The 27034-nt window shown below is 44.8% G+C and overlaps 2 protein-coding genes across 4 annotated transcripts; both read left to right on the top strand.

The window, feature by feature from the left end:
* Positions 1-1727: 1727 nt before the first annotated feature.
* Positions 1728-7170, top strand: ercc6l (excision repair cross-complementation group 6-like). The gene is made up of 3 exons (XM_062381228.1): positions 1728-1860; positions 2733-2777; positions 2962-7170. The coding sequence occupies exons 1-3, from the start codon at positions 1796-1798 to the stop codon at positions 6680-6682; spliced, it is 3831 nt and encodes a 1276-aa protein (XP_062237212.1). The 5' UTR covers positions 1728-1795; the 3' UTR covers positions 6683-7170.
* A 607-nt stretch (positions 7171-7777) lies between these two features.
* adam9 (ADAM metallopeptidase domain 9) lies at positions 7778-25967 on the top strand. Of its 3 annotated transcripts, none has more exons than XM_062381225.1 (24): positions 7778-8213; positions 11296-11396; positions 14042-14100; positions 14914-14992; positions 15164-15240; positions 16427-16628; positions 16707-16772; positions 16921-16992; positions 17746-17915; positions 18039-18120; positions 18299-18432; positions 18662-18833; positions 18951-19043; positions 19174-19278; positions 19378-19468; positions 19799-19904; positions 19989-20172; positions 20249-20329; positions 20404-20509; positions 20673-20820; positions 21305-21410; positions 22115-22144; positions 22764-22822; positions 23140-25967. In XM_062381225.1, the coding sequence occupies exons 1-24, from the start codon at positions 8150-8152 to the stop codon at positions 23207-23209; spliced, it is 2457 nt and encodes an 818-aa protein (XP_062237209.1). In that variant the 5' UTR covers positions 7778-8149; the 3' UTR covers positions 23210-25967. The 3 variants fall into 3 exon arrangements, with proteins under 3 accessions (XP_062237209.1, XP_062237210.1, XP_062237211.1); XM_062381227.1 differs by lacking the exon at positions 7778-8213 and adding an exon at positions 8518-8533; XM_062381226.1 differs by lacking the exon at positions 22115-22144.
* The last annotated feature ends 1067 nt before the right edge of the window (positions 25968-27034 follow it).

Raw genomic sequence — 27034 nt, 5'->3', positions numbered from 1 at the left:
TCTCTTCTGAAAACATTGATTTCGTAAAAACAAGAGACATTTTTTAATGAAGGCTCGAACCAGAAGAAGCAGTCGACTGAAATGAACAGAATGAAGCAGAAAACCCGGAACAGGCTGAAACCCTCGTCCTGACTGTTACTGTGGAAAACCAAGAGAAGTCTTCTTCATGTGCAGAAACACAGACTCGTATCGAGTCACAGTTCAGATAGATAGATAGATAGATACTTTATTAATCCCGAGGGAGATTCAGATAAAACAGCAGGGGTCTGACTGTGTGCAGATCCCTGCTGTGCACAACGTTCATTTACGTCTTTGATGGGTTTGTTATGTCAAATCAAACCTCTCTCCTGCAGGTGGCGCTGCTGCGCTGGCTGACCTCTGACACCCCGGAGGACCGGAGGATTCTGGCCGCGGTGACGGGCGTGCAGGTCGGCAGAGAGCTGCTGAACCGGATCACCGGTCAGGACCAAGTGGACACGTGCAAGGTGCTGATGTGTTTCATCACAGTAACAACTGCACTTTGTGGTCTGCACTTTGTGGTGCTCATTCTGTGTGTGTGTGTGTGTGTGTCTCCCCTCAGAGAGAGTGTATCCTCAGCATCTCAGAGTTTGTCCGTCAGAACCCTGGAGCTTCGCAGGACGTGATCAACGCTGAGGTGGAGAAGAGAGTTCTGCTTTTTGCATCTCAAGTCAAAGCTGTGGAGGCGAAACCCTTATTCTGAAAAACCTCCACAGTGTGTCCACATCTTATATCTGTTTATCTGAACCGGCATTAACTCTACATTTTAAAACACGTTCTTTTACATTTTCCTATGTATTCATGTAAGTTTTAATTTATGTCCTGTCATTAACCAATAAACTGAGTATGAGACGTCTGGATCAAGACTTATCAACTCAAGAAGAGACTGAGGCAGAACTTCAGTACGAGTCCATAAGACCTTGATTTACCATCATGTGAAAACATAACTCTTTTCTCTCTGTACCTGAAAGATGACTTTTCACAATAAAAGCCTCTGTAAAGTTGATATTAGCTCGAAGTGTGTCAACTTGTTTTAATCTGTCAAGTCGAGGACGAAGCTGCTTCTTGTCTCAGTTGATCTATAGAACATTTCTTTCTCAACATTGATCTGCTGATCAACAGTTTTTTTTCCAACCTGGTGATTTTTATTATTGTTTGGTGTTTTATTGGCTCCTTCTACAACCGAATAACCACAAAACTATTGTATTCATTTTAACTACTAAAAAAAAACAATAATCCAGGTATTTCTTATCTGCAGGAAAGAGAAAAATCACTTACAAGTTATAATCGTTATAGATTTTTTTCAAGGTGAGAAAAACTTTTGCGACCAATTTGTTATAATCCGGCCTGATGCTGCACTTAAATCATGTTCATATATTAACTGATGTTGCTTGTTTCATTATATGAGTGGAATGACATTTTTTTATTTCTAATCTGTTTCTAAGCTTTATTTTTCTTGTTTTTTTCACTACATCTCAAAACCTTCTTGAGAATTTGGGAAAATTCCCTGAAAAACGAGACATTAAACGCACCAGTTCTGATAGAAGCACTGTTTCCTGGTTCCCGACCGAGGCTTCTTATTGGCTGTTCCTCCCTGCTGATCCCGCCTATTACCCTTATCTGAAGCTCCAATTGGACAACGTCATCATGGCGTCACTCCGGCGTCCTCTGTGATAGGCTGTTAAGATTGGCGGGTGGAAGAGCAGCGGGTTCGAACACAACAACTCAAACGTCTCCTCCGGTTCCAGCGTCTGTTTGTATCCGGTGAACGAGTCACATGTTCGGGATGGAAGTGTGTCCACAGGACGGCGGAGTCACGGAGGTTTCAGAGAAACTGGAGAAGTGAGTAACGTTCATGTTCATGTGATTAACAGCTGCGTGTTAGCTTCAGTGCTAACGTCCCACCGGTTAACACTGCGGAGCTGCTAGCCACATTCCTGCTAACGAGACAGAGCGGAAGAGGAAATCTACTAAATCTGCTTTTAACTATGTTGACTAAACTTTACACTTTACTGACGACATAGACAATCTGTTCTCACACACACACACACACACACACACACACACACACACACACACTGTGTTCTATACACACACACACACACACACACACACACACACACAGACACACAGACACACAAACACATACACACACACACACACACACACCTTCACTTCTTAATCTGCTTCTGTCACAGTCTACATTTCTCTTAATTCCTGTTACTGAGCCTGAAACCTTTCAAACCTAATTAGCAAATATTAGCTAACAATACATTAACAAACAGAGTTCTATACAACAATTAAATCAAATGAACAAAGGAAGTTGAATGAGAGAATCATAATGACACTGAGCTGAATATAGATTGTACAAAGGTAATCCCAATAATAAGCTGATGTAAAGTACATTATTGCTGTTGGGTTTATACAACAGTGAAGATCTTTATAATATGTCATCAGACACAAATGATAAATTTAGTGATGGGCGGAGTTAGAGGGAGACCGGCCTAACCCTGACAGGTTATTATAATACATATTAATAATAATAATATAGTTTCTTTGTCACTCCATGAACTGAACAGTCATTGAAACTCGTAAGTATTTAACAAAACAATGTTACTAATGATAGTTAATCTGTTTCCTTTTGATGCTACAGTTCACACTGACACATGTGTTGACAGTAAACTGTGTTTCTGACCCTGACTCTGTGTCCACAGGTCTTTGTCCATGGAGACAGACGACAAGATGGAGGCTTATCACAGGTATTTGAAACACTGTTTGTCAACAGTTGCATCTACAAGACCAATCAGAGGAAGCCTTACTCACTCATGATATGTTGTATATGATTTATCATATGTATGTTACACCAGCAGGTGTCAGTCATGAGTTCTCTTGATACACAGTCACAGACAGCTATTCAGTGTTGATGGTGTGTTTTTCTTCCAGATTCATTCAGGATGGGAAAGATGTGGCCAGAGACGGGAACCTGCACAAAGCGCTGGAGTTCTTCAAACTCGCTCTCAAGCTTCACCAGAGTGAAAAACTTGAGCGGAGAATAAAGAAAATTGAAGAACTTCTTTCTGAGAACGACTCAGAGGAAGAAGAGGAAGAGTTTGTTAATGTCAACAACAGCGGTTTGATGCTTTTTAAAGATTTACACGACAAGCTCTATGACTACCAGCGGAGCGGACTGGCCTTCTTGTACAGTCTCTACAGAGATGGTCGCAAAGGGGGGATCCTGGCAGACGACATGGGACTCGGTAAAACCATCCAGGTGATATCCTTCCTTTCTGGAATGTATGATAGCGAGCTGGCCAAACACACTCTGCTGGTCATGCCAACTTCGCTCATCACAAACTGGACCAAGGAGTTTGCTAAATGGACTCCCGGCATGAGGGTGAAGGATTTTCATGGTACCAGCAAAGGAGAGCGGACCAGGAACCTGGAGAAAGTTCAGAGGAGAGGCGGCGTCATCATCACCACGTACACGATGCTCATGAACAACTGGCAGCAACTGTCGTCTTACCACGGCAAAGAGTTCACATGGGACTACATGATCCTGGATGAGGCACACAAGATCAAAACATCGACCACCAAAACAGCCAAAAGTGCCTCAGCCGTTCCCTCAAAGAACCGGGTCCTTCTCACAGGAACTCCTGTTCAGAATAACTTGAGAGAATTGTGGGCACTGTTTGACTTTGCTTGTCACGGAACTCTCCTCGGCACATCTAAAACATTCAAGTCAGAATACGAAAACCCCATCACCCGTGCCAGAGAGAAGGACGCCACTCCAGGAGAAATGGCTCTTGGCTCCCGGATGTCAGAGAACCTCATGAACATAATACAACCCTACTTCCTCCGCAGGACAAAATCAGAGGTGCAGAAAGACAAAATGAAACGTACACATCCTAAAGAGGAACACTCCGACAACAAGGATCAGAGCCAAGTCCCAATTCCTCCAAAAGACTCCGGAGCTGTCATGCCCACGCTGAGGAGGAAGAATGATCTGATTGTCTGGACCTACCTGAGCCCCGTGCAGGAGGACATCTACCAGCAGTTCATTTCACTGGACAGCATCAAGGAGCTGCTCTTAACCACCAGGTCGCCTCTCGCTGAATTAACCATTTTGAAAAAGTTGTGCGACCACCCAAGACTTCTCTCTGCTGGAGCCATCGCCAAACTGGGCTTAGAGGAGAGCGCGGCTGAAACCCAGCAGAGCGACGACACGGACGCGGTGGATCATGGCATCGCTAATGTTCCCGACAGCACGTTAATATCAGAGTCTGGGAAAATGGTTTTTCTGTTTGTGCTTCTGGAACAGCTCAGACAAGAGGGACACCGCACACTTGTCTTTGCTCATTACAGGAAGGTGCTGGACATCATGGAACGCATCCTGGGAAACCGAGGCTTCAAAGTGTTGAGACTGGACGGCACCATCACCCAGATAGCAGAGAGAGAGAGACGCATCTGTCTGTTTCAAACAGACGAAAGCTACTCCGTCTTCCTCCTCACCACCATGGTGGGTGGAGTTGGCATCACCCTGACAGGAGCAGACAGAGTGGTGATCTACGACCCCAGCTGGAACCCAGCCACAGACGCCCAGGCTGTAGACCGGGCGTACCGCATCGGCCAGACTAAGAACATCGTGGTCTACAGGCTGATCACCTGCGGCACGGTGGAGGAGAAGATCTACAGACGGCAGGTTTTCAAAGACTCCCTCATCAGACAGAACACCGGAGACAAGAAGAACCCGTTTCGATACTTCAGCAAACAGGAGCTGAAGGAGCTCTTCAGCCTGGAAGAACCTCGGTCCTCGTCCACACAGCTGCAGCTTCAGGCGCTGCACTCCAGACACCGGAAGACCGACCCCGAACTGGACCAGCACATCGCCCGGCTGCATGCCATGGAGATATTTGGGATCTCGGACCATGACCTCATGTTTTCCCTTGAACTCCAACATGATGAGGCGCTGGAGGACCAGCAAGAGCACCACTACATCGAAGGGCGGGTCCAGAAGGCGCAGGAGCTGATGAAGGCCGAGTCCGCGTTGCAGATGCAGCTGACGGAGAGCATGGCGTCGAGCACCGAGCCGGCCTGGCTCCGACCCCCGGGGGACTTCAGCAGCAGAGAGCGCTCCAATGAGAAACTCCCAAGAAATCCACGACCAGTTCCTTCATATCCACTACATGATGCCAGTTTGAACAGCTCGCTGGTTGTGGTGGAGTCTGACCAATCAGGTTCTAGTAAGGAAGATGAGGAAAGGATTGTGAGTAACCGAGTTATCGATCTCACTGCAGATGTAAGTCTGACAGAAGAAGAATCTGTTGTAGAAGAACATGAGGAGCAGAACCTGGACTCCCCCAGACAGCCGACCATCAACCAGGACCCGGCAGGAGAGCACACGGTCCCTCAGGAGGGGACGGACGGGTCTCTGTTGATGATGGAGTCGGATGATGCTGCAGGTGATGTAGCAGATGCTTCAGTGCAAGAAACAATGGACCAATCAGAGACGTCTTCAGCCGCAGAGCGCAGCCCTGAGTATGTCACAGCAGTGGATGAAGATAAACAGCTCAATGGAAGTTCACATTCAGAACACGCCTCTGAGATGGAGTTGAGTCACCGTCACATCACATCTCTCCAGAGCAAAAGACTGTCTGAGCTGCGGGCGTCAGATTCAAGCTTCAGAGGCGACTCGTCCAGGGTCAGCGCTGGACTCGAGTCATTTGAAGGAAACTTCAACTTACAGCTGGAGGACAGCGACATGTTCTCAGAGGATGAGGTTCAGGACCATCAGGAGACAGAGGAGGAGGCGAAGAAGCTTCTGTCTCAGCTGCTGATGGACGGCAGCTTCGATGTCAATAAATCTCTGACTGAGAGGCGACTCAACGAATCCCCGAGACGAAGCCTCAGCAACGGCCATGACACAGAAGAGTCCATGAATGGTTCTGTTGTAGCTACAAGGAAGAAAAGAGCAGCAGTGATTTCTGAAAGTGATGAAGATGAAGAAGATGATGATGATGATGACGATGAAAGACCACTTGAAAACTCCTTCCAGGTTCTTGGAGCCTCCACTCCTAAATCCACGCCCGCTGACTTCAGCTCAAGAAGGAGCATCGGAGGAAACACATCTGTGGCGTCCCGCCGGTCGCTCCTCCACTCCATCATCGAGGACGTGGACAACCAGGACCTGACTGATGAGAAAGAGGATGATGATGATGATGATGATGACAGTTCAGAGAGGAAATCTGATGAGGCAGAAGAGGACGACGTCATTGATTCATCTCATGAGCTTCAGCCGGAGGAGACAACTGGAGAAACTCTGAGCACCGAGGAAGAGGAGGAGTCTGAGTCAGCTGACGTCATCAGTAAATCCGAAGAGGAAATGAGCAGCGACCCCGAGGAGTCAGCCAGTGAACCTGAGCTTGCGTCCACTGAGAGAATGGACCAGTGCACGGTGGACGCCGGGGTCAGGACGAACGGGACGAAGGACGTCGTGGAGTCGGAGAGCTACGACTCGCTGGTCTCCAGAGGGCGGGAGTGCTACAGCCTGGGGAAGTTGGAAAATGCCCTGGGCTTCTTCCTGAGAGCGATCGACATCAGAGAGGGAGATCCTGAGATCCAGCTCATGACCATCAGGTTGTATCAGCAGCTGAGTCAGAAGCGATAGAGAAGAAACTTTAGATCCTGAGATCTGTGGCTGTTCAGACTCGAGTGTTTCTGTGACTCTGAGCTGAATGAAACATGAGCTGCAGCTCTGAGACTTGATTCAACCTGTGGGATTTGATTTAACACATGTACATGATTCTTTGCACCAATGGATTAAAACCTTAAAGGTGGCACATTCTTTTCTTTAACATTTAGTCGAACACAGACAGAAATATAACTTTTCTTTCTGTATAAGTCTGCGGTTAATGTCCTGTTTCATGTTTTAATGCTTTATGAAACTCTTGTGAAAAGGTGTTTTCAGTGCATGTGTTCAGATCGATAAAGTTTCTTCCGGGGGAAAAACGCATCTTATCAATCATCTATTATACAAATGATTATGTTTTACTTTTCTGTTTGTCAAAAAGAAGAATTAAAAATACTTTGTAACCTGCAATTGTATATTGAGTTATAGAAATGTTCCAGTAAAACAGATTTGAAAATAAAAGTTTTGTATTTGTTGCTGGTAAAATTAATAAAGATTTAAAATTAGGATTTTCTCAGGATACATGAGGGTTTCAGAACATTTCAAATAATGTGTGATAAGCTGTTAAATTATTTATTTTATTTTAATATTATAAGGTCTTTTATATATTGTTTTGTGTCTGAAATATCACGACAGTCTGACTCACTTTATACATATTAATACATCATTTAGAATGATTTGAATCATTAGATACATTTAACTGTTTAAATGTTTATTATCAAATTAACAAAATGTAAATAAAATTACTTAAAAACCTAATTTAAAAAATAAAATAAAGTTTAGTAAATGATAACATTAATTGTATTATAATAACATAAATCATTTAGCATCACTTGAGTGATCTTGTCAAGTCTGTTGTGTAGTTTAATTTATACAGAACATTTGAACAACGAGCCCTAGAAGCTGAAGTTGACTCGTTGTGAGTCGCGTGGGGGTCCTGGTGGTTTCAGGGTTCTATGAACATGTCACTAAATAGAACAGATTGACTTCTTCAATCATAACTTTCTCTTTCTGGACCTCATGAACGTGCTCTTATCTTGAAGTCCCACCGGAAGCACAGAGCGTTTCCGCTGACGTCATTTGATTGAGGTGGAGGAGTTAGTGATCAGGCAGAGGACAGACACACAAACACACACACACACTTAAAAGACACACTCCGCCTCTCACTCGGTCATCAGGTCAAACTAACGGCAAACGTTCGATTCCCGGTTCTCGGTAGCGGTGGTTCACCGGTTCTTCCGCGGGAGCGACGAGAATGTTTCGGCCGAAGAAGAGAAGCTCTTCTGGGTGTTTAGCATGAGAAGACCGGAAGATCACTACTTCTACTACTACTACTACAAGTACTGCAGTAGTACTGCATACGCCCGGAAGAGGCCGGTGGGGGGGGCCGCTGCCGCCCGGTGACATCAGTTCGTCCCGGCAGAGGAAGCAGGAGACGGGGAGAAGATGAGAGGGAGAGGGGGGCTGCTGGAGGTCTGTCTGCTGCTGCTGCTGCTAGGAGAGAGTACAGGTACTACACAGTACTACACAGTACTACTACACACTGCTCCTAGGAGAGAGTACAGGTACTACACAGTACTACACAGTACTACACAGTACTACTACACACTGCTGCTAGGAGAGAGTACAGGTACTACACAGTACTACACAGTACTACTACACACTGCTGCTAGGAGAGAGTACAGGTACTACACAGTACTAAACAGTACTACTACACACTGCTGCTAGGAGAGAGTACAGGTACTAAACAGTACTACTACACACTGCTGCTAGGAGAGAGTACAGGTACTACACAGTGCTACTACAAACTGCTGCTAGGAGAGAGTACAGGTACTACAAAATACTCCACAGTACTACTACACACTGCTGCTTGTAGAGAGTACAGGTACTACACAGTACTCCACAGTACTACTACACACTGCTGCTTGTAGAGAGTACAGGTACACTGTTGACCATTAGAGTCACACTACATCACACAGGGCGTTACTGTGGATTATAGTGTATGTTATAATTCATGATTATATAAAGTACCATATATATATATATATACTACACTGCCATGTTTTGTTAAGTACAGTGAAGGAAAGTTTTTCCTCCTGAGCCGTAGATCGGTTTTTAATATTTAATAGTCTGAGCGTCAGTGATGGTCACATGATGATGACGTTAAACCAATCAGAGCAGGAGCAGTGAGACAGACAAGTTGCTATGACGATGATGTTTTCACGTGTTGTAGCAGCGAGCTCAAACTACACGTGAACAACATGTCACTGTGTCCCGTGTTAAGAGCTTTGCCTCGAGGAATCCAGTCCAGTTCCAGCTCCAATCCTCCAGAACTCCCAGTGCTGTTCCCATGGTACCAGCAGCTTAGAGTGGCTGAACACTGAACGCACAAACATCGTGAACTAAGACGAGGTCGTGGGATCGAGGTCCCGCCCATACATGCTCTCCACCAATCACGAGTCAGTCTCAGCCTGGAGATATTTACGAATTTGTCAGACTTATTCCATCGAAACAACAACGCTCCGGTTTTATTCTGGACTCATATATCTGAGATATGAGGATTATACAAAGAGCCTTAGAGCCTTTTGTGTGTTTGGTCTTTGTCCCAGCTGCTCACATGGAGGAGGTTCATAAACTATACTGCAGTCACACACCAGGGGGCGATCAAGGCACTTTTGAACCTGTCATGTTGAAACGTTCTAATATTTTATTCAGATCAATAGATATTAATCTGTTGTTTTGTTTCTTCATTGATTGTTTGACCACCGGCTCCACCCAATGAGTGTGTGTGTGTCTGAATGAATCTGAGCACACACACACAGACACACACATCCCAGCAGATGACTCAGTTTCAACAGTATTCAGACTTGTTGAGTTGAAGCTTCAGTCTGATGTTCCTCTTCCTCTTCAGAACGTATCTCCACATTAACATCTGTGAATATTTGTTCATGTTAAATATAAACTTCCTCATCGTGGAGTGTGTGTCTGTCATTAAGTTGTGATGTTTTGCGGCTGTTGACCTCGTCACTGCTGAGTTTGAGATGGTTGGTGTGAAAGGTCGGTGATCTAGGTCAGCAGGAAGAGCAGTGGGCGGAGCCGAGGAAACGGGCCTGAGGGCGGAGCCGAGGAAACGGGCCTGAGGGCGGAGGTGATGAGTCGGTTTCACTTCATCTGGAACACAGAGAAGAACGAGTGATGTGGATTTTGAAGTGTCCTGCTGGTTCCTCACATGACCTCACACATGTTACACACATGTTACACACTTCTACCTGGAGAAGATCCAGAAAGTGTCCAGAGACACTGACTCAGACATTTGTCCTCACATCCACTTTCTATTATTATTATTACATGTTATTACAGTTTCACTTTCTAAGAAAGAAAAACTTCAACCTCCAGAGCAGATAAAGATCATCACACACACACACACACACAAACACACACACACACACACAAATGGTTCATTCATACAAACAGCAGAGGGACAGTAACATGAACACAAAGAGTTTATGTCACGGAGGTCAGTGCTCACAGAGGTTGTGTGTGTTGTTTGATGATAAAACCTCGTTCTCCTTGTGCGTCGTCTCCTGACAGATGGACAGAACCCCCCCCCCCCCTCACAGACGAGGTCATGTAGCTTCTGTAGATCTGACGTCACCACATTATGAAACGCTCTGTCACACCTCTTCAGCTTCCTGTTGGTGTCACACTCAGTTTTCAGTTTAAATGTTTGTGGATCTTTCTTAGTTGTTAATTGTAGTTTTGTGAAGTTGACGACTTCCTGAAACGGTTAATGACAGACTCACACACACACAGGTAATCACAGAGAGAGAGAGAGAGAGAGAGTGTGTGTGTGTGTGTGTGTGTGTGTGTGTGTGTCTTGTCCTCTGGTCAACTCTGCGTTGAAACTTTGCCCGACTCGCCCTACATGACTGAACAGTCTCTTGATTGGTCACATTGAATACTGGCGTGTGATTGGCTTTGTGTTAGTGTGTGTGTGTGGTTCTGTTGTGTTAACATGGCGGGTGTCTTCCTCCTCATCCACATGGGGGTCTCTCAGTTTGAAAACAGGACTTATTGATTCTATCTCAGAGTTTTTAAGCTTTCACTCATTTCTGTGCTCCAGCTTCAACTCTCCTGACACTAAAGCAGCTTCTGTTTTCTTTCTTCCGCTTTTGGAATTTTTTGTGCAACAAGTCTCTCAGAATAAATCAACCAAGAGAACCGCAGGGGGGGGGGGGGGGGGGGGGGGGGGGGCGTGCATGAGCCTGGTTTAAGCTACAGAACGCTCAAAGACATAAAGCTAGCACACCCACAGAGAGGATATTAGAGTGTGAGCACAGGGTTGTGAGTGACTGAGAGTGAAATCTGTAAGTCCGCCTCTCGAACTAAAAGACAACATGCCTGAAAACAGCATCGAACATAAAGTCCACATCCCTGACCCGTTAGAGCACCGTGATTTGTTATCTTCTGAATTTATATGAGGTTTCTTCAGGAGACTGTTGATGGAGGAATGAGCTCTACTGATGTTGTACTTTATAATGAACAGCTGACCAATCAGCTTCCTCCGCTCTGCTTCCTGTTTCCGTTCGCAGAGTCTCAGCAGACCCAACACCTCGTCTCCTATCAGCTGACGGTCCCTCGACCAATGGGAGGCAGGCTGAGGCGGGATGTGACCGGAAGACTGCCCAGTCAGGTAATTGTATTTTTCTGTGTGTGTGTGTGTGTGTGTGTATTTGTTTGTGTATTTGTGTGTGTGTGTGTGTGTGTATTTGTGTGTGTGTGTGTTTGTGTGTGTGTGTGTTTGTGTGTGTGTGTGTGTGTGTGTGTGTGTGTGTGTGTGTGTGTGTGTGTGTCTGTGTGTTTCCTTCTCTGGCCACTGTGATCGCTGACCTCAGGAATGAAACAGTAGGAATCAGCTGATCTGACACTTCCTGTCAGTGGGACCCCACATCACCTCAGCTGAGTCAGCACTGTGTGTGTGTGTGTGTGTGTGTGTGTGTGTGTGTGTGTGTGTGTGTGTTTGTGTGATGAATATTGTTGTAGTTTCCTGTCAGTGATTGAAGATCCACAGTAAAATTCAGAACGGATTATTTTAGTTTAATCAGTTTTTCATTGTGTGAACTGATCTGTTGGGTTTGTGGGGCGACTGACACAGACTTTGTAAATATATGGATGAACTTGGACGTTGAGACGGTGGGGGACAGACACACACACACACACACACACACACACATACTTATTCCTTGGTTATTTTGTTTGTGTAGTTTTATGTGAAGTCAAGTAAAACATGTACTTTTATCATTTCTGGTAAAACCTGGAAATTCAAAGATAAAAACTCCAACAGGAAACCTTGGATTACTAACACAGTGCTTGTTTCAGGACCAGCTTAAAACACAGAAGGATTTAGTGTGTATGTGTGTGTGTAAATCTGATTGTGTGTGTGTTCAACATGTTCCAACATGTTGGCCGGGAATGTACACACTGAGTTGCAATGTGACGTCATGTCAAAGAATCCTTTTATTCATTTGTTAACTATGAAGATAATAATAACCTAATAGGAATAAACTTGAATAATGTTGAACAAACTATTTAACGTGAGTGAACCCAACTCAGGTTAAATCAGATTTATAAATCTAAACAGTATAGTTCACTTTTCCTGATAATCCACCAACCCCCAGTCCTCTTTTCACCTTCCACCCCTGTTGTGTGAGGAGACAACGGGCTGTCAGCAGCTGGTTTGGATAGGCCACCGCTGACTCCCTGTCCTGACTCACCTCAAACACACACAAACACACACACACACACACACTCACACATACACGCACACACACACACAGGCTGGTGTCTGCCAGCTGAGTCAGAAGCTCAGCTGACCTTGGATTATTCCAGTTTCTGGAGAGTTTTTAGTTTTATATGAGTGAAGATGTTCATCATCACACAGAATAGTTATACAGTCACATTTTGCATTATCGCTCTGTTTGTTTAATTAAACACAACAAGATGTGGTTTCTGGTATAACTGAATACTAAAATATGTCATCATCCAGAATAGTCGTGTTATTTATTAATCTAATTTCCTTCTCTCTCTCATTTTAATTGTCAATTGACTAACTGCTGTATATCGTGGATTTTTGCCTCAGCGTGTGTTTGTTCTCCGTTTCTTTGTTTCTTTGTTTCTTCTCTTTTTAATATCAGCCTGTCTAGAGACTCTGGTACATTTATATGGACCATTGTGCTTATATCATTTAATTATAAAAGTAACCTTGTTATTAAAAAGTTCTTTATAAAAGTGTTGTGTATTTATATATTTACATTGTTGTCAGTGTGGCTGTGTTGTGGTTCATGTGTTCATGTCGATGTGAGTTTGAGATGGTTGGTGTGAAAGGTCGGTGATCTAGGTCAGCAGGAAGAGCAGTGGGCGGAGCCGAGGAAACGGGCCTGAGGGCGGAGGTGATGAGTCGGTTTCACTTCATCTGGAACACGGAGAAGAACGAGTGATGTGGATTTTGAAGTGTCCTGCTGGTTCCTCACATGACCTCACACATGTTACACACATGTTACACACTTCTACCTGGAGAAGATCCAGAAAGTGTCCAGAGACACTGACTCAGACATTTGTCCTCACATCCACTTTCTATTATTATTATTACATGTTATTACAGTTTCACTTTCTAAGAAAGAAAAACTTCAACCTCCAGAGCAGATAAAGATCATCACACACACACACACACAAACACACACACACACACACACAAATGGTTCATTCATACAAACAGCAGAGGGACAGTAACATGAACACAAAGAGTTTATGTCACGGAGGTCAGTGCTCACAGAGGTTGTGTGTGTTGTTTGATGATAAAACCTCGTTCTCCTTGTGCGTCGTCTCCTGACAGATGGACAGAACCCCCCCCCCCAGACGAGGTCATGTAGCTTCTGTAGATCTGACGTCACCACACTATGAAACGCTCTGTCACACCTCTTCAGCTTCCTGTTGGTGTCACACTCAGTTTTCAGTTTAAATGTTTGTGGATCTTTCTTAGTTGTTAATTGTAGTTTTGTGAAGTTGACGACTTCCTGAAACGGTTAATGACAGACTCACACACACACAGGTAATCACAGAGAGAGAGAGAGAGAGAGTGTGTGTGTGTGTGTCTTGTCCTCTGGTCAACTCTGCGTTGAAACTTTGCCCGACTCGCCCTACATGACTGAACAGTCTCTTGATTGGTCACATTGAATACTGGCGTGTGATTGGCTTTGTGTTAGTGTGTGTGTGTGGTTCTGTTGTGTTAACATGGCGGGTGTAACTGGTTGATAACCGTCCACTTCTCTGTTTCTACAGGTGTCGTACATCATCAGTGTGGATGGAAACGATCATGTGGTTCATCTGGAGAGAAACGAGTTAGTGTTTTCATCTGCGTGACGCACACACACACACACACACACACACACACACACACACACACCAAGAATATGATGCTGTATTTTCACTGTACAGAACCATATCAGACACAAAACACTTAAAAGAACACAAAGAATAAAAGAACAGGACAAAGCAAGCTGATGACATCACATCTGTCCCTGCTTATCAGCCAATCAGACCAAAGACACAATGATCAGCTGATGGTGGTTTCTCTTAGTGGATTAAAGCTTTTGAGTCGTTCAGGATCGCTTGGTGTTGACGGTAGAAGACGAGCCTCAGGTTCTCGTATCTGTTCGGTCAGGGTCACACTGAGCTCCTCACGATGAGACGAGCGTCTGCAGGAATCTGCCACATTATCTGGAGGCATTTTACTTTCATCTAAATATCAGGAAGTGAAAAGACCCGAGGTTCCGACACAAGATAAAAACATAACGACAATATAAAACACTGAAGAAAGACACAAGAATATAACATCCAATGTGTATTTAGTGTTAGTGCTGGTGTATGGAAGCTCTGAGAGGAGAGGAACGTTTCACTGATGTCAGGTCGTCCAGCTCCTTGTGAACACGACATCTTAAGAACTTCTTCACACAATTTCTTCCAATTTGGCTCAAATGTTCACTTGGACTCAAACACGAACTGATTCGATTTCAGAGGTCAAGGGTCACCATGACTTCTGTGTTTGCATCAGCACTTTTTGGGGTTGAGAAGGGGACTTACTGCGGTCAGTGACTTTTCATGTTAATGATGAAGATGAAGATGAGGATGTGAAACCTGTGGTCCGTTCACAGACTGCTGCTTCCTGCAGACTTCACTGTGTTCTCCTACAGTCAGAATGGATCAGTGATCTCCACCAGACCACCTGTACAGGTAACACACACACGCACACACACACAGACCAAGCACACTGACACACACACAAACACTCAGTTCCTCCACTGCCCCCCTCTCCCCTCAGCCACTCATAATACCTGCAGACGACACTCAGGGCTCAACACCCTCAGCTCAGTGTTTATGATCCAGGTGCTTCTTGTGTTACAGAACCACTGTCACTACCGGGGCTTCGTTCAGAATATGGAGGGTTCATCTGTGGCTATGAGCATCTGCAACGGCCTCAGGTAACACACAGACACACACACACACACACACACACACACAAAAACACCCCAGTTCGATGATGTGTGTCTTTTTCTGATCACAGTCATTCACAAACATATTTATTTGTTTTTAACGGCTCCTCTGAACATCTGGATAAAAAACATTGCATTTCAAATGACATTTTATAGTGTAAACAAACAGTGCCACAGTGTAAACATTCAGTGCCACAGTGTAAACAAACAGTGCCACAGTGTAAACAAACAGTGCCACAGTGTAAACAAACAGTGCCACAGTGTAAACATTCAGTGCCACAGTGTAAACATACAGTGCCACAGTGTAAACAAACAGTGCCACAGTGTAAACATTCAGTGCCACAGTGTAAACAAACAGTGCCACAGTGTAAACAAACAGTGCCACAGTGTAAACATTCAGTGCCACAGTGTAAACATTCAGTGCCACAGTGTAAACAAACAGTGCCACAGTGTAAACAAACAGTGCCACAGTGTAAACATTCAGTGCCACAGTGTAAACAAACAGTGCCACAGTGTAAACAAACAGTGCCACAGTGTAAACATTCAGTGCCACAGTGTAAACATTCAGTGCCACAGTGTAAACAAACAGTGCCACAGTGTAAACAAACAGTGCCACAGTGTAAACATTCAGTGCCACAGTGTAAACATTCAGTGCCACAGTGTAAACAAACAGTGCCACAGTGTAAACATTCAGTGCCACAGTGTAAACAAACAGTGCCACAGTGTAAACAAACAGTGCCACAGTGTAAACAAACAGTGCCACAGTGTAAACATTCAGTGCCACAGTGTAAACATACAGTGCCACAGTGTAAACAAACAGTGCCACAGTGTAAACATTCAGTGCCACAGTGTAAACAAACAGTGCCACAGTGTAAACAAACAGTGCCACAGTGTAAACAAACAGTGCCACAGTGTAAACATTCAGTGCCACAGTGTAAACATACAGTGCCACAGTGTAAACAAACAGTGCCACAGTGTAAACATTCAGTGCCACAGTGTAAACAAACAGTGCCACAGTGTAAACATTCAGTGCCACAGTGTAAACAAACAGTGCCACAGTGTAAACAAACAGTGCCACAGTGTAAACAAACAGTGCCACAGTGTAAACAAACAGTGCCACAGTGTAAACAAACAGTGCGATCATTGATGTGTGTTTTTCTGTATCTTTCTTCAGAGGAGTGTTACATCTCACGGGCGACAGTTATGGTATTGAGCCCTTAGACTCCTCCCCTGAACAGCACCTGGTGTACCGCCTGCAGGATGTGACATCACAGCCCCGTGGTTGTGGAACACCACACAATGATCACTCCGACAGCAACACCACGGACCATGCTCAACAGGAACCAGAGGAAATCCACCACGGACAACACAGCAGAGTGGGTTGACACACAAACACACACAAAAACTGCACCCGCTATTATTGAATAAAATGATGAAGGAACATTTTGTTCCAGGTGAAGCGAGCTGTTCTTCATCAGACTCACTATGTGGAGCTGCTGCTGGTGGTGGACAACGACAGGGTGAGACACACACGTTATGCAGAATGTTGTTTGTGTAACACACAGTTAGTTTCCCCACGTCAACGTTCAGGAGCCGGTACTGTGTGCATCTGTTGCTACCATGGTAATGAAGCTGGTAAAACAGGTTTCTCTCGTTCTCTCTCCTCAGTACAACTTTATGAACAAAAATGAAACCGCAGTGAGGGAGGAGATGATTTCTCTGGCCAACTTCATAGACAGTGTAAGTACACACACACACACACACACACACACACACACACTGATACACACACACACAAATTGAAGCTGTTTTCAGACCTGAGATCCAGGTTAAATCCAGAGAATCGTCTCCAGAGCTTCTCCAGAGTTTGTGTTTCACAGCTGAACAACTCAGCAGCAGGTTTCCTGCTCAGGCTCATTCAGCATCAGATCCTCATGGTCCAGGTGAGAGGTGGAGCAGCCGGGGGGGGGGGGGGGGGGGGGGGGGGGGGAAGACACACACAGGAAGTGACCTGTTACCAGAGGTCATGTGATCATGTTCACATCACCTGACACGTCGTCAGCTCTGATCACCACAAACTCTCTTCACATCTTCGTGTCCGTCAGCACTTTGTCATTAGAGGGATTTGTGTTAGTTTTTTCATGTTTGTGTCCCAAGTTAGAAACCCCCCCCCCCCCCCTCAGTGAATCAGTGGAGGATCCTCTGCTGTTCACACTGCTCCTAGATTTAGTCTATATACAGGAGCTCAGGAGGAGGAGGACAAACTGAGTGTGATCCTCCAGAGAAGATCCAGAGAACTGAGGAGCTCAGGTCTGAAGATGCTCTAGAGATACAAAGTTGCACAAATAAACCAACACCCAGAGACACAATAACACACAAACACACTGACAAGCTACAAGGTTGTATAGTCAGAGCTGATGCAACAGCAGTTCTGATAATTAAATAAAAAATGAGGTTTCCTTACCAACAAATATAGCATGTGTGTGTGTTCAGATCTACAAGCAGCTGAACGTCCGAGTGGTCCTGGTTGGTCTGGAGATCTGGTCGCAGCAGAACCTCATCAGCACTGAAGGTGGCGCTGGAGAAGTTCTGAGTCGCTTCACCCAGTGGAGAGAGAGAGAGCTGGTTTCTCGCAGACGCCACGACTCGGCACAACTCATCCTGTCAGTGCACACACACACACATATACACACAGACAGACACGCACACTCACACACACACTGAAAATCAATAAAAACAAGCACCCTGTCTGATGATGGCGTTGACAATGATGTCGTCTCAAACAGGAAGCAGACTTTTGGAGGAACAGCCGGGATGGCGTTCGTGTCCACCGTCTGCTCCAGAAGTCACGGAGGCGGGATCAACGCGGTACGTTGCCGTCTCCTCATTGGCAGAGCCACCTGTCTGTCTCATCAGTGACTAAAGACTTGTTAATAGTCTCCATATGGATCCTTGCACGGTAGAATTGCCATAACTCCAAGTGATAGCAGAAAAACTTCATGCTGTGTTTACTCTCTCTCTCTCTCTCTCTCTCTCGCTCGCTCAGTTCACCAATAACAACCTTCCCTCGTTCGCCTCCATCGTGGCTCATGAGCTCGGCCACAACCTCGGGATGAACCACGACGACGGGCGCTCCTGCACCTGCCCAGGGAACGCCTGCATCATGCACTCTGGAGCCACGTGAGAGACACACACACACACACAGACACACACACACAGACACACACACACACAGACACACACACACAGACACACACACACACAGACACACACACACAGACACACACACACAGACACACACACACACAGACACACACACATGTACTGTATCTCCACTCCTGTCCTCTCCTCTCAAACTCCTCCTCCTCACCTCCTCCTCTCTTCCTCCTCTTCCTCCTTCTGTCTGCAGAGGATCCAGAAACTTCAGCAGTTGTAGTGCAGATGATTTTGAGAAGATGATCTTGTCGACGGGGGGGACGTGTCTCCTGAACGTCCCGCGGCCTGACGAGGCCTACAGCGCCCCCTACTGTGGCAACAGACTAGTGGACGTGGGAGAGGAGTGTGACTGTGGATCCCAGAAGGTCATTATTTTATCTGAAAACACAAACATGAAATTACCAATAAAAGATGGTGTTGGTCCCATAGAGAGGGTTGAACTGTGAGTGTGTGTCTGTGTGTGTGTGTGTGTGTGTGTGTAGGAGTGTGAGGAGGACCCCTGCTGTGAGTACCAGACATGTAGGCTGAAGTCTGGAGCTCAGTGTGCTTATGGAGAATGCTGCTCTAACTGTCAGGTAAACACCAGCAGCACCTTCTTCTGATCAATAATCAACACATCAACCTGCTGTGAGTCATTACACTGGTGAAAAACTTCACTGTGTAGCTTAACAGAGTGTGTGTGTGTGTGTGTGTGTGTGTGTGTAGTACCTACCGGGAGGAACAGTGTGTCGTTCCAGCACAGATGAGTGTGATCTCCCAGAGTTCTGTAACGGCTCCTCGTTGTTCTGTCAGAGTGACGTCTTCGTCCAGGTGAGAGCTGAGGATCAAACCTACAGGAACGTGACTGAGGGACACATGATTATTATTACTGAGTGTGTGTGTGTGTGTGTGTGTCTGTGTGTGTTACAGAACGGACAGGCCTGCAGGAACCAGCAGGCCTATTGTTACAATGGGAAGTGTCAACACTATGATGGACAGTGTCAGACCATATTCGGACCCAGTACGTATCTGTTTACACCACAGACTGTAAATAAAGATGGCCGACATTACGCTGCTGAAAAGTGAAACAAAGTTATCTGGATCGCCCCCTGGTGGCTGGCTGCAGTACAGGTCATAAACCCAGCCTCCTCCATGTTAGCAGAGGGGACACGTCTTTAGCTACAGTCAGTGGTTCATATTGTTTACACTCTGTTAATGTCCAAGACGACGAAAGACCTTCTCTCTCCTCCTCATCTCTGTCCTCCCCTCTGCCTTCTCTTTTCTTCCTCTTCCTGCTCCTCCACCTCCTTCTTCTTCTTCCTCCTGTTCTTCCTTTTCTCCTCTTCCTCAGAGGCGAAGGCTGCTCCTGAAATCTGTTTTAAAGACGTCAACAGTAAAGGCGACCGCTTTGGAAACTGTGGCTACCAGAACTACGGTCACAAGAAGTGTGAGAGCAGGTATCAAACACACACACACACACACACACACACACACACACACTGAGATGTCCCCCCTTGTGATGCTCATGTCCATATCCATAGAAACGCTGTATGTGGGAAGCTGCAGTGCTCCGACGTTCAGGCGGTGACGGTGTTTGGCATCGAACCGTCGATCATCATCACGCCGATCGGCGGCGCCAAGTGTTACGGAGTGGACTTCATGCTGGGATCAGACGTCCCTGATCCCGGGATGGTGAGCGAAGGAACCAAGTGTGGAGAGGACAAGGTGAGAAGGGGAAGGAAGAGGGGGAGGGGGGGGACAGGAAAGAGATGTTAATGTCTTCTTCTTCTGTGGTGTTCAGGTGTGTATGAACTTCGAATGTCGAAGCGCCGACATCATGAGCTTCGACTGTGACGTGTTGAAGAAATGTCACGGACACGGGGTGAGACACGTGCACCTGTCCACGTCCTCCTGAGCTGTCTGTGTCCCCCACTGACCTGTCTCTGTCTCCCTCAGGTGTGTAACAGCAACAAGAACTGTCACTGCGAGGACGGCTGGGCTCCTCCCTTCTGTGAGGTCAAAGGTTACGGAGGCAGCGTGGACAGTGGACCCACATGGAATGGTACACACACCTGACCCCAGCGCTCGTCACCTCATATCTGTGAATAGCACTGCAACCAATCAGGGCCCAGATTCAGATGAAAAGTTATCTTCTCAGTAATTCATTATACAGATATTTCACATTGAAGTTCCTGTTGAACTGAACATGACTTTGTCCTCCTCAGATAAAGACACGTCCCTCAGAGACGGCCTGCTCGTCTTCTTCTTCTTCGTCCTCCCTCTGCTCGCTCTGGGTGTGTTTGTTTTCCTGCGCAAGAACGAGCTGCTGCGACGACTCGGGCTGATCCGCAGGAAGAGGTCCCAGGGATACCAGTGAGTGTGAATACGACAACTCACACACACACAGACACACACACACAGACACACACGTATTCATGACAAACAGATGAAATCTGAATTCTCACCCCAAAACGTTTGGTGGATAATTGTTTAAAGAATAAAGAGAAACTAGCTAAAAAACGTTACATGTCGTGTTGTCACATAAACTGATGACATCACTTCCTGTCATCTGGGGGCGTTCAAGGACACTCAGACATTTACAAACCACTGATACTTGCATGTAGAGGGATCAGTAAGAATTGGACAGCTTGCTCTCGACAGCAGGCGGACGTGTATTAAATGTTGCTGCTGCAGCCCCAGGGTCCGACACCAGCTGTGTTCATGCACAGGGGCAGAACCCACGTAAGAAGAGTCGGGACCACAGATCACATCGCAGATATTACCTGGAAGCGTTTCTTGTTGCTGCGGTTGAATCACGTGTTTCCATTGTTAATGTTTTGTCACTTCCTGTCTTCAGACCGGACGGTGCAGCGACAGACAATCCCGTCAGGGGACCCCCGCCCCCCCGAGCGCAGCCTCCGTCTGCTGCCCGGGGCCACGCCAGCAGCATCGTCAGAGCGGGGGTGAGTTGAGCCGGGGATTGGCTGTGTTGTTCTCAGACTGAAGACGAGAGGGATCTGCTCTGGCTTCTCCGGGATTACCAACCCTAGCTTTAAGATACTGAGGAGTGAATAAACCTGTAGATCATGTTCCTAATCTTTAGATGTTTAGTCCACTGGTGTTTGGCCAGTTACACTTCCACTGCCTGTGTCCCAGTGGTGTAGTGGGGCCCGGAGAAGAGGGTAACTAACCTGCAGAGCGTCACTGGAGTGGCAGGAGGTCGTTTCTGCTGAATCGTTTGTTTGGAGATTTGCTTCTTGTTTGAATTTCATTCGAGGCCGAACTTCCACTTAGTTTTTCAATGTGTTCAAAAGGGCCGAGATGTTTTTCACAGGAAGACAAACACAGACATGAGCCGCTCTACTCAGCCTATGATTGGCTTACTGTGGTATTCTTATCCTAACTAACCAATCACCACAACCAACCAACCTAACCAAGAAAAGGCTCCGGATACTAACCAATCAGAGGCAGAGTAAGGCAGATGATGCTTTTGCTGTCCTAGAGAAATGGCTTGCAGGACACGCAGCACTCCCCCACTGGTCCCAACTAATCATCACCCATCAAGCGTCTCACTGCAGAGACTCTGGATCTTCATGTTTGTTTGTGACGTGAATGTTTCATAAGAACTAACGAGTCCTAACATGCTCTGCTCTGTCTCCATGTGAAGCACCACGCTCAGCTCCTGCCCCCACAGGAGGTAAAAGACTCTGATTACTACTCACACTGAACCAGCACTAACAGTAAAGATCATAAACCCTCCTCCTCCATGTTAGCAGGTGGGACATGAACCAGACATAAAAGTCAAAGTAGAGGTTCAATAAATGTTTGAGTGTCAAAGATGGTTTCTGTCATTCAGGTCGTTCTTAACTCACTGACCAACAGTTTGGTTTGAATCAGTTATTTGATGATATAAAAACAGGCAGAGACATCATGATTGACAGCTGAGACTGACTCAGGATTGGTTTAGAACATGTATGGGCGGGACCTTGATCCTTCGATCACTACTGCACAGACTCTGACTGTTAATGACGTCAGCACAACAAGATGGCCGCGTTCCTGTCTCACATATTTCAGTGAAGACACTTCATCATTTTAACTTTAACGTTCACTTCATTTGGTCTGACCCGGTTTGGTGTCTACCCTGAAGGAAAAGGGATGAAGCTTTTTATCTTTGGTTCGACTCCCATCAAGTCAACTTATCTCTCTAAACACAGTTTCCTCTCAGTAAAATGATGTTGAGCTCATGTCATCAGATAACAATGAATAAATAACAATAACTTTGAACTATTAATGATATGTTGTTTGTGTGTGATCAGGTGGTGGAGAACAGCAGGACGGCTCCATCCTACGCTCCGAGGCCCCCCCCCCCTCCTCTGTAAGAACAACTCAACTCTTCCCTGTTCATTTCCTCAATAGAGATTTGTAGAGCCATAATATTTTTACCATCCAAGGTAGACTCACCACAAGCTAACTGGACCTCGAGGTTTAACCCAGATGTTTTCTCCAGGATAACTCAGAGCTAACTTTGATGGTGTGGGTCCATCAGAGATCAAATCCACGTTCCAGCAGCTTAAACTCTGACCTCCATGTTTGTAGTTGATTTATCACATTTGCAGAAGAAGAAAAGTCAAAAGGAGATTTTATGGTTTTTAACGTCAGAGGTGTTGACTTGTCGTTTCATTTCTTCCTCAGAAAACCAAAACCGTCAGCTGCATCCCAGCCGCTGATGCCTCTAAGACCCGCCCCTGCTCCACCTGTTTAACCAATCAAGGGGCCCGGACCCCCTGTCGTCTTCTTTTTCTTCAACCCCTGTCCTTTTCGGAGACAGCATCCTGCGGCCGGACTGGGAAATGGACGATCAGGAAACTGGACCCAGTCAGACCGGACCAACAGGAAGCTACTACTGCCCCCTACAGTCTGTCTGTGGCCTCTTTCCTTCTATGTAGTTTAAAAACTGCTTCAGGTGAAACATCATCTGTAGAGATCCATCCAATCACATTTCCCAAACCGTCACAAATTATAATGATCACACAGCTTCTCTCTGGACGTAGGCTAGCTAGCTAGCTGTTAGCTCAAATTGTAATTCAAAACATTTTAATGTTTCCAGCGTATAGCTTCAAGCTGACAAACATTTAAAAATATATTATGTAGCTAAATACATGATATCATTTTACCACATGTTAAGTAATGATTAGAAAACATGAAGGGTGAGCTGCCTCACTCTGAACACAGATTGGTGCTGTCCCCTCCCCTCTGCGCAGCACTGTCATAGGAATGTAACACACCCCTGCTGCTGCGGTGCAGGTGCACTTGGTCTCCACCAATCAGCTCCACCCGGTGCTCTGTCTCCAGAATTGTAAAATCACAGTATGCAACATACCGAGCTCTACACCTCTGGGCTTCAGATCCTCTCCTTCAGATCTGGATGTGGATCTGGACCTAGATTTGGATCTGGATCTGGATCTGGACTTTTGTGCTTGTTAAGTCACAGAGTAAATGTACACACTGAAGCACTGTTGAGCGGATCTCTGGGATGTTCTGGATCATCTGTCATCGCTCAGATGGTCTGTGTCTGTTTCCTCCAGGAACCTGACCAGTGAGCGACTCGTTCACGTTCAGATCGTTGTCATCTCGGTTAATCAGGTGGGAGTAACCGACCAATCAGGAACCTTTTCACTGAAAGGGAATGGAATTAGAATTTATTTTATCTGAAACTGTTTTGAGACAAATTCTGATGAAAGATATCACTGATAATTTTACTCCTTTATTTAATGGATATACTTATTCTGTCCAATATAACGCCCCCACCCCCATAAATGACAACCTAGGACATGGTTACTTTAGGGATTTTCGAAATTTAGTATTGAACCTTTCTGTTTGGTTCGGATCCATTTTCAAAGAACATGTGCCAAACTGGATCTCAGATTTTAAACGACGTTCACACATGAACTTTCAGATATAGTTGATTGAGAATTCAGTTTGATGCTGGAACATCCCAGAGTGAAGAAATCTGACCGGGTTGACGTGTCTTTAAGCTGGAAATGATGCCTCGACTCATAAAAGTCCTGGAAACGTGTGGACTTCCTGTCTCTGCCGCCTCAACACTGAGCTCTGGACTGATCCTGATCCTTGAGTTTCTCTGTTGTTGTGAATGCACAGCGGCCTCCAGCACAGTCCCTCAACTTCCTCCTGCTCTGACGCTGTCACTCTAACCAGGGATCTTTACACCACAGGAAACAAACTTCCTGTGACTCTGACTGTCGTCACTTTGCAATGAAAGAACCTGCTGCACTGTGTCATGTGAGGGTATTTGATCTGCTTTAGTATCAAGGAGCTGACGCAGGATTGAGTTGGTTACTCACAGGGCTAATTTTGTGTTTGATTGTTTTTTTGCTAAAAGAAAGTAGACGAGATCCCAGTTTGCTCCTGAAGCTGATTCCTGAGACAGAGAGAGAAACTGTGGAGAACAGAGTGAAGTTATTTAGAGACATGAGAGCAGCTGAAGTCAAAGTTCAAGACAGCCTCAGGTTACAGATGGTGAACGGACTCAGCTGCTGCTTCTCAGTTTAAATATAACAGAGTTCATGAGCAGATTCAAACCAAGAGACTGTGTCCTCCGGCTCAACACACTCAGAACCTCACAACAAATCAAAAGAACACGGTTTGAAGGTTTCAGCACTTTCTTGTTCATCGGAATGTTATAATGAATTTAGTCATCACTTTATAATTTTATTTTATTTATGTTTTTAACTAAAGAGCATAAAGAGGTTGAGTAGAGCCAACGCGAGACGGACGAGCTCGCTGCTGGTTTGAGTCTGTACCTGTTGAGTTTCTCTGGAATATAAAATCAATATAAATCCATGAGACTGAGAGATCGATTGTGCAACAGTTCATCCACCGACGGTTCTGCTCTGCAGGCGGTTTACAGTGAACCGCCTGCAGCATTAACGTGATTATGTATCAATCATTTTCTTCAAACAATATGGTTTAACATTCTGACATCTGCATAACCAGTTATTTACTTTTGGTACTTTTAGCATATTTTGACCTTGATACTTTTATAATTTTACTCAAGTAAGTATTTCTACACTGTGGTAAAGTAACTTCTACTTGACATGTGAGGCCTGCAAGGCACAACTCAAGGCAAACAGGTGAAGTTGTGTTTGTGTTGAGTGTGTGTTGAGTGTGTGTTGAGTGTGTGTGAGCTGAACTACGCTGGTTCTAGGATCAGTGATATTTGACCTTTTTGTGCAGTGTTTGCTTCAGTCTCTGATCTCAGACATGTTGGCTCCTCCTCTTTGGAGGTGTCTGTCATGTTACTATTGTAACAGCCGTGGAGCAGGTCTGCTGTGAACAGCCACTTCCTGCAGCTTCCTGTGATGATGTAATAAAGTTTATTCAAACAGAATGTAGTTTTTTTGTAAAGATGAAGCACGTTCAGACTCACACTGTACCAAGCCACGAGTGTGATGTGATAAACACAAATTCACTTCATGAAATATTAAAGACCTTAAACAATCTATACATTGTTTTCTTAATCCACAAGTTTCAGCCACAGACTCATTCAACCCGCTGCTCTAAGGAACGATACAGGAAGTCGTTCCTCCCAACCGCAATAAAACTGAACAACTCCTCTACCTCTGTCAGAGCCAGCATCACACAACTGACCTACACACACCTGTCTCCTTCACTGTGCACCCTGTACAACACTCCGCTCCATACACTGGAACACTTACTCCACATCATATGTGATATGTGTTAATATAAACCATATTGATATTATTCATCATTTTATACAATAATATTGTCTTTTGCACACTGTCTATATATTCTTACACTCATAGTATATGACATTATCTATTGTATAGTCAAATAGTTATATTACTGATATTTATACCTCTACTATATATCATATCATATTATATCATACTCTTTGTATATTCTTTATATATAAGTCTATATACACATTTATACATGTTATTATTATTATTATATTTACTATTATTATTATATATACTGTTGCTGCCATTACTACTATATACTGCTATTATATTGGTATAATTACTATCATATATAAACATATATTATGTTATATTATATACTATATATACTGTACTATTTTTTATATACTGTCTAACAATACCATTACCATCATATCATCAGTACTATTACCATCATCTTTCCACTGCACCTTATCTACCTATTTACCTTGGGTTTCTGTTTTTATTCTTTCTACCTCAATATTTGTTATTTTTTATTTTATTCTATTGTATTGTATTTTATTGTATTCAAATATACCGGCTGCTATGACGACTTAATTTCCCTTCGGGGATGAATAAAGTAATCTATCTATATATCTATCTATCTTATCAATACTGGATTATTACATGAATAGTCATGTAAAGAGTTTATATACTTTTCTAATGAAATTAATTCATAGTTAAATATAACAATCAGGGCTAAGAACAGACATTCGAACTATATTTTGAATAATGGTTATAACTAATAAGTTATAACGAAAGAGTTTAAATATTCAAACAAAACATACCATTACAAAAGTTTTAATATATAGAATATTAAGTTTCTT

The sequence above is a fragment of the Platichthys flesus genome, chromosome 3 (genome assembly GCF_949316205.1).
Source record: "Platichthys flesus chromosome 3, fPlaFle2.1, whole genome shotgun sequence".
Taxonomy (NCBI): domain Eukaryota; kingdom Metazoa; phylum Chordata; class Actinopteri; order Pleuronectiformes; family Pleuronectidae; genus Platichthys; species Platichthys flesus.
Note: the sequence above shows the minus strand (reverse complement) of the source record. Positions and strands in the feature narration are given on the sequence as shown.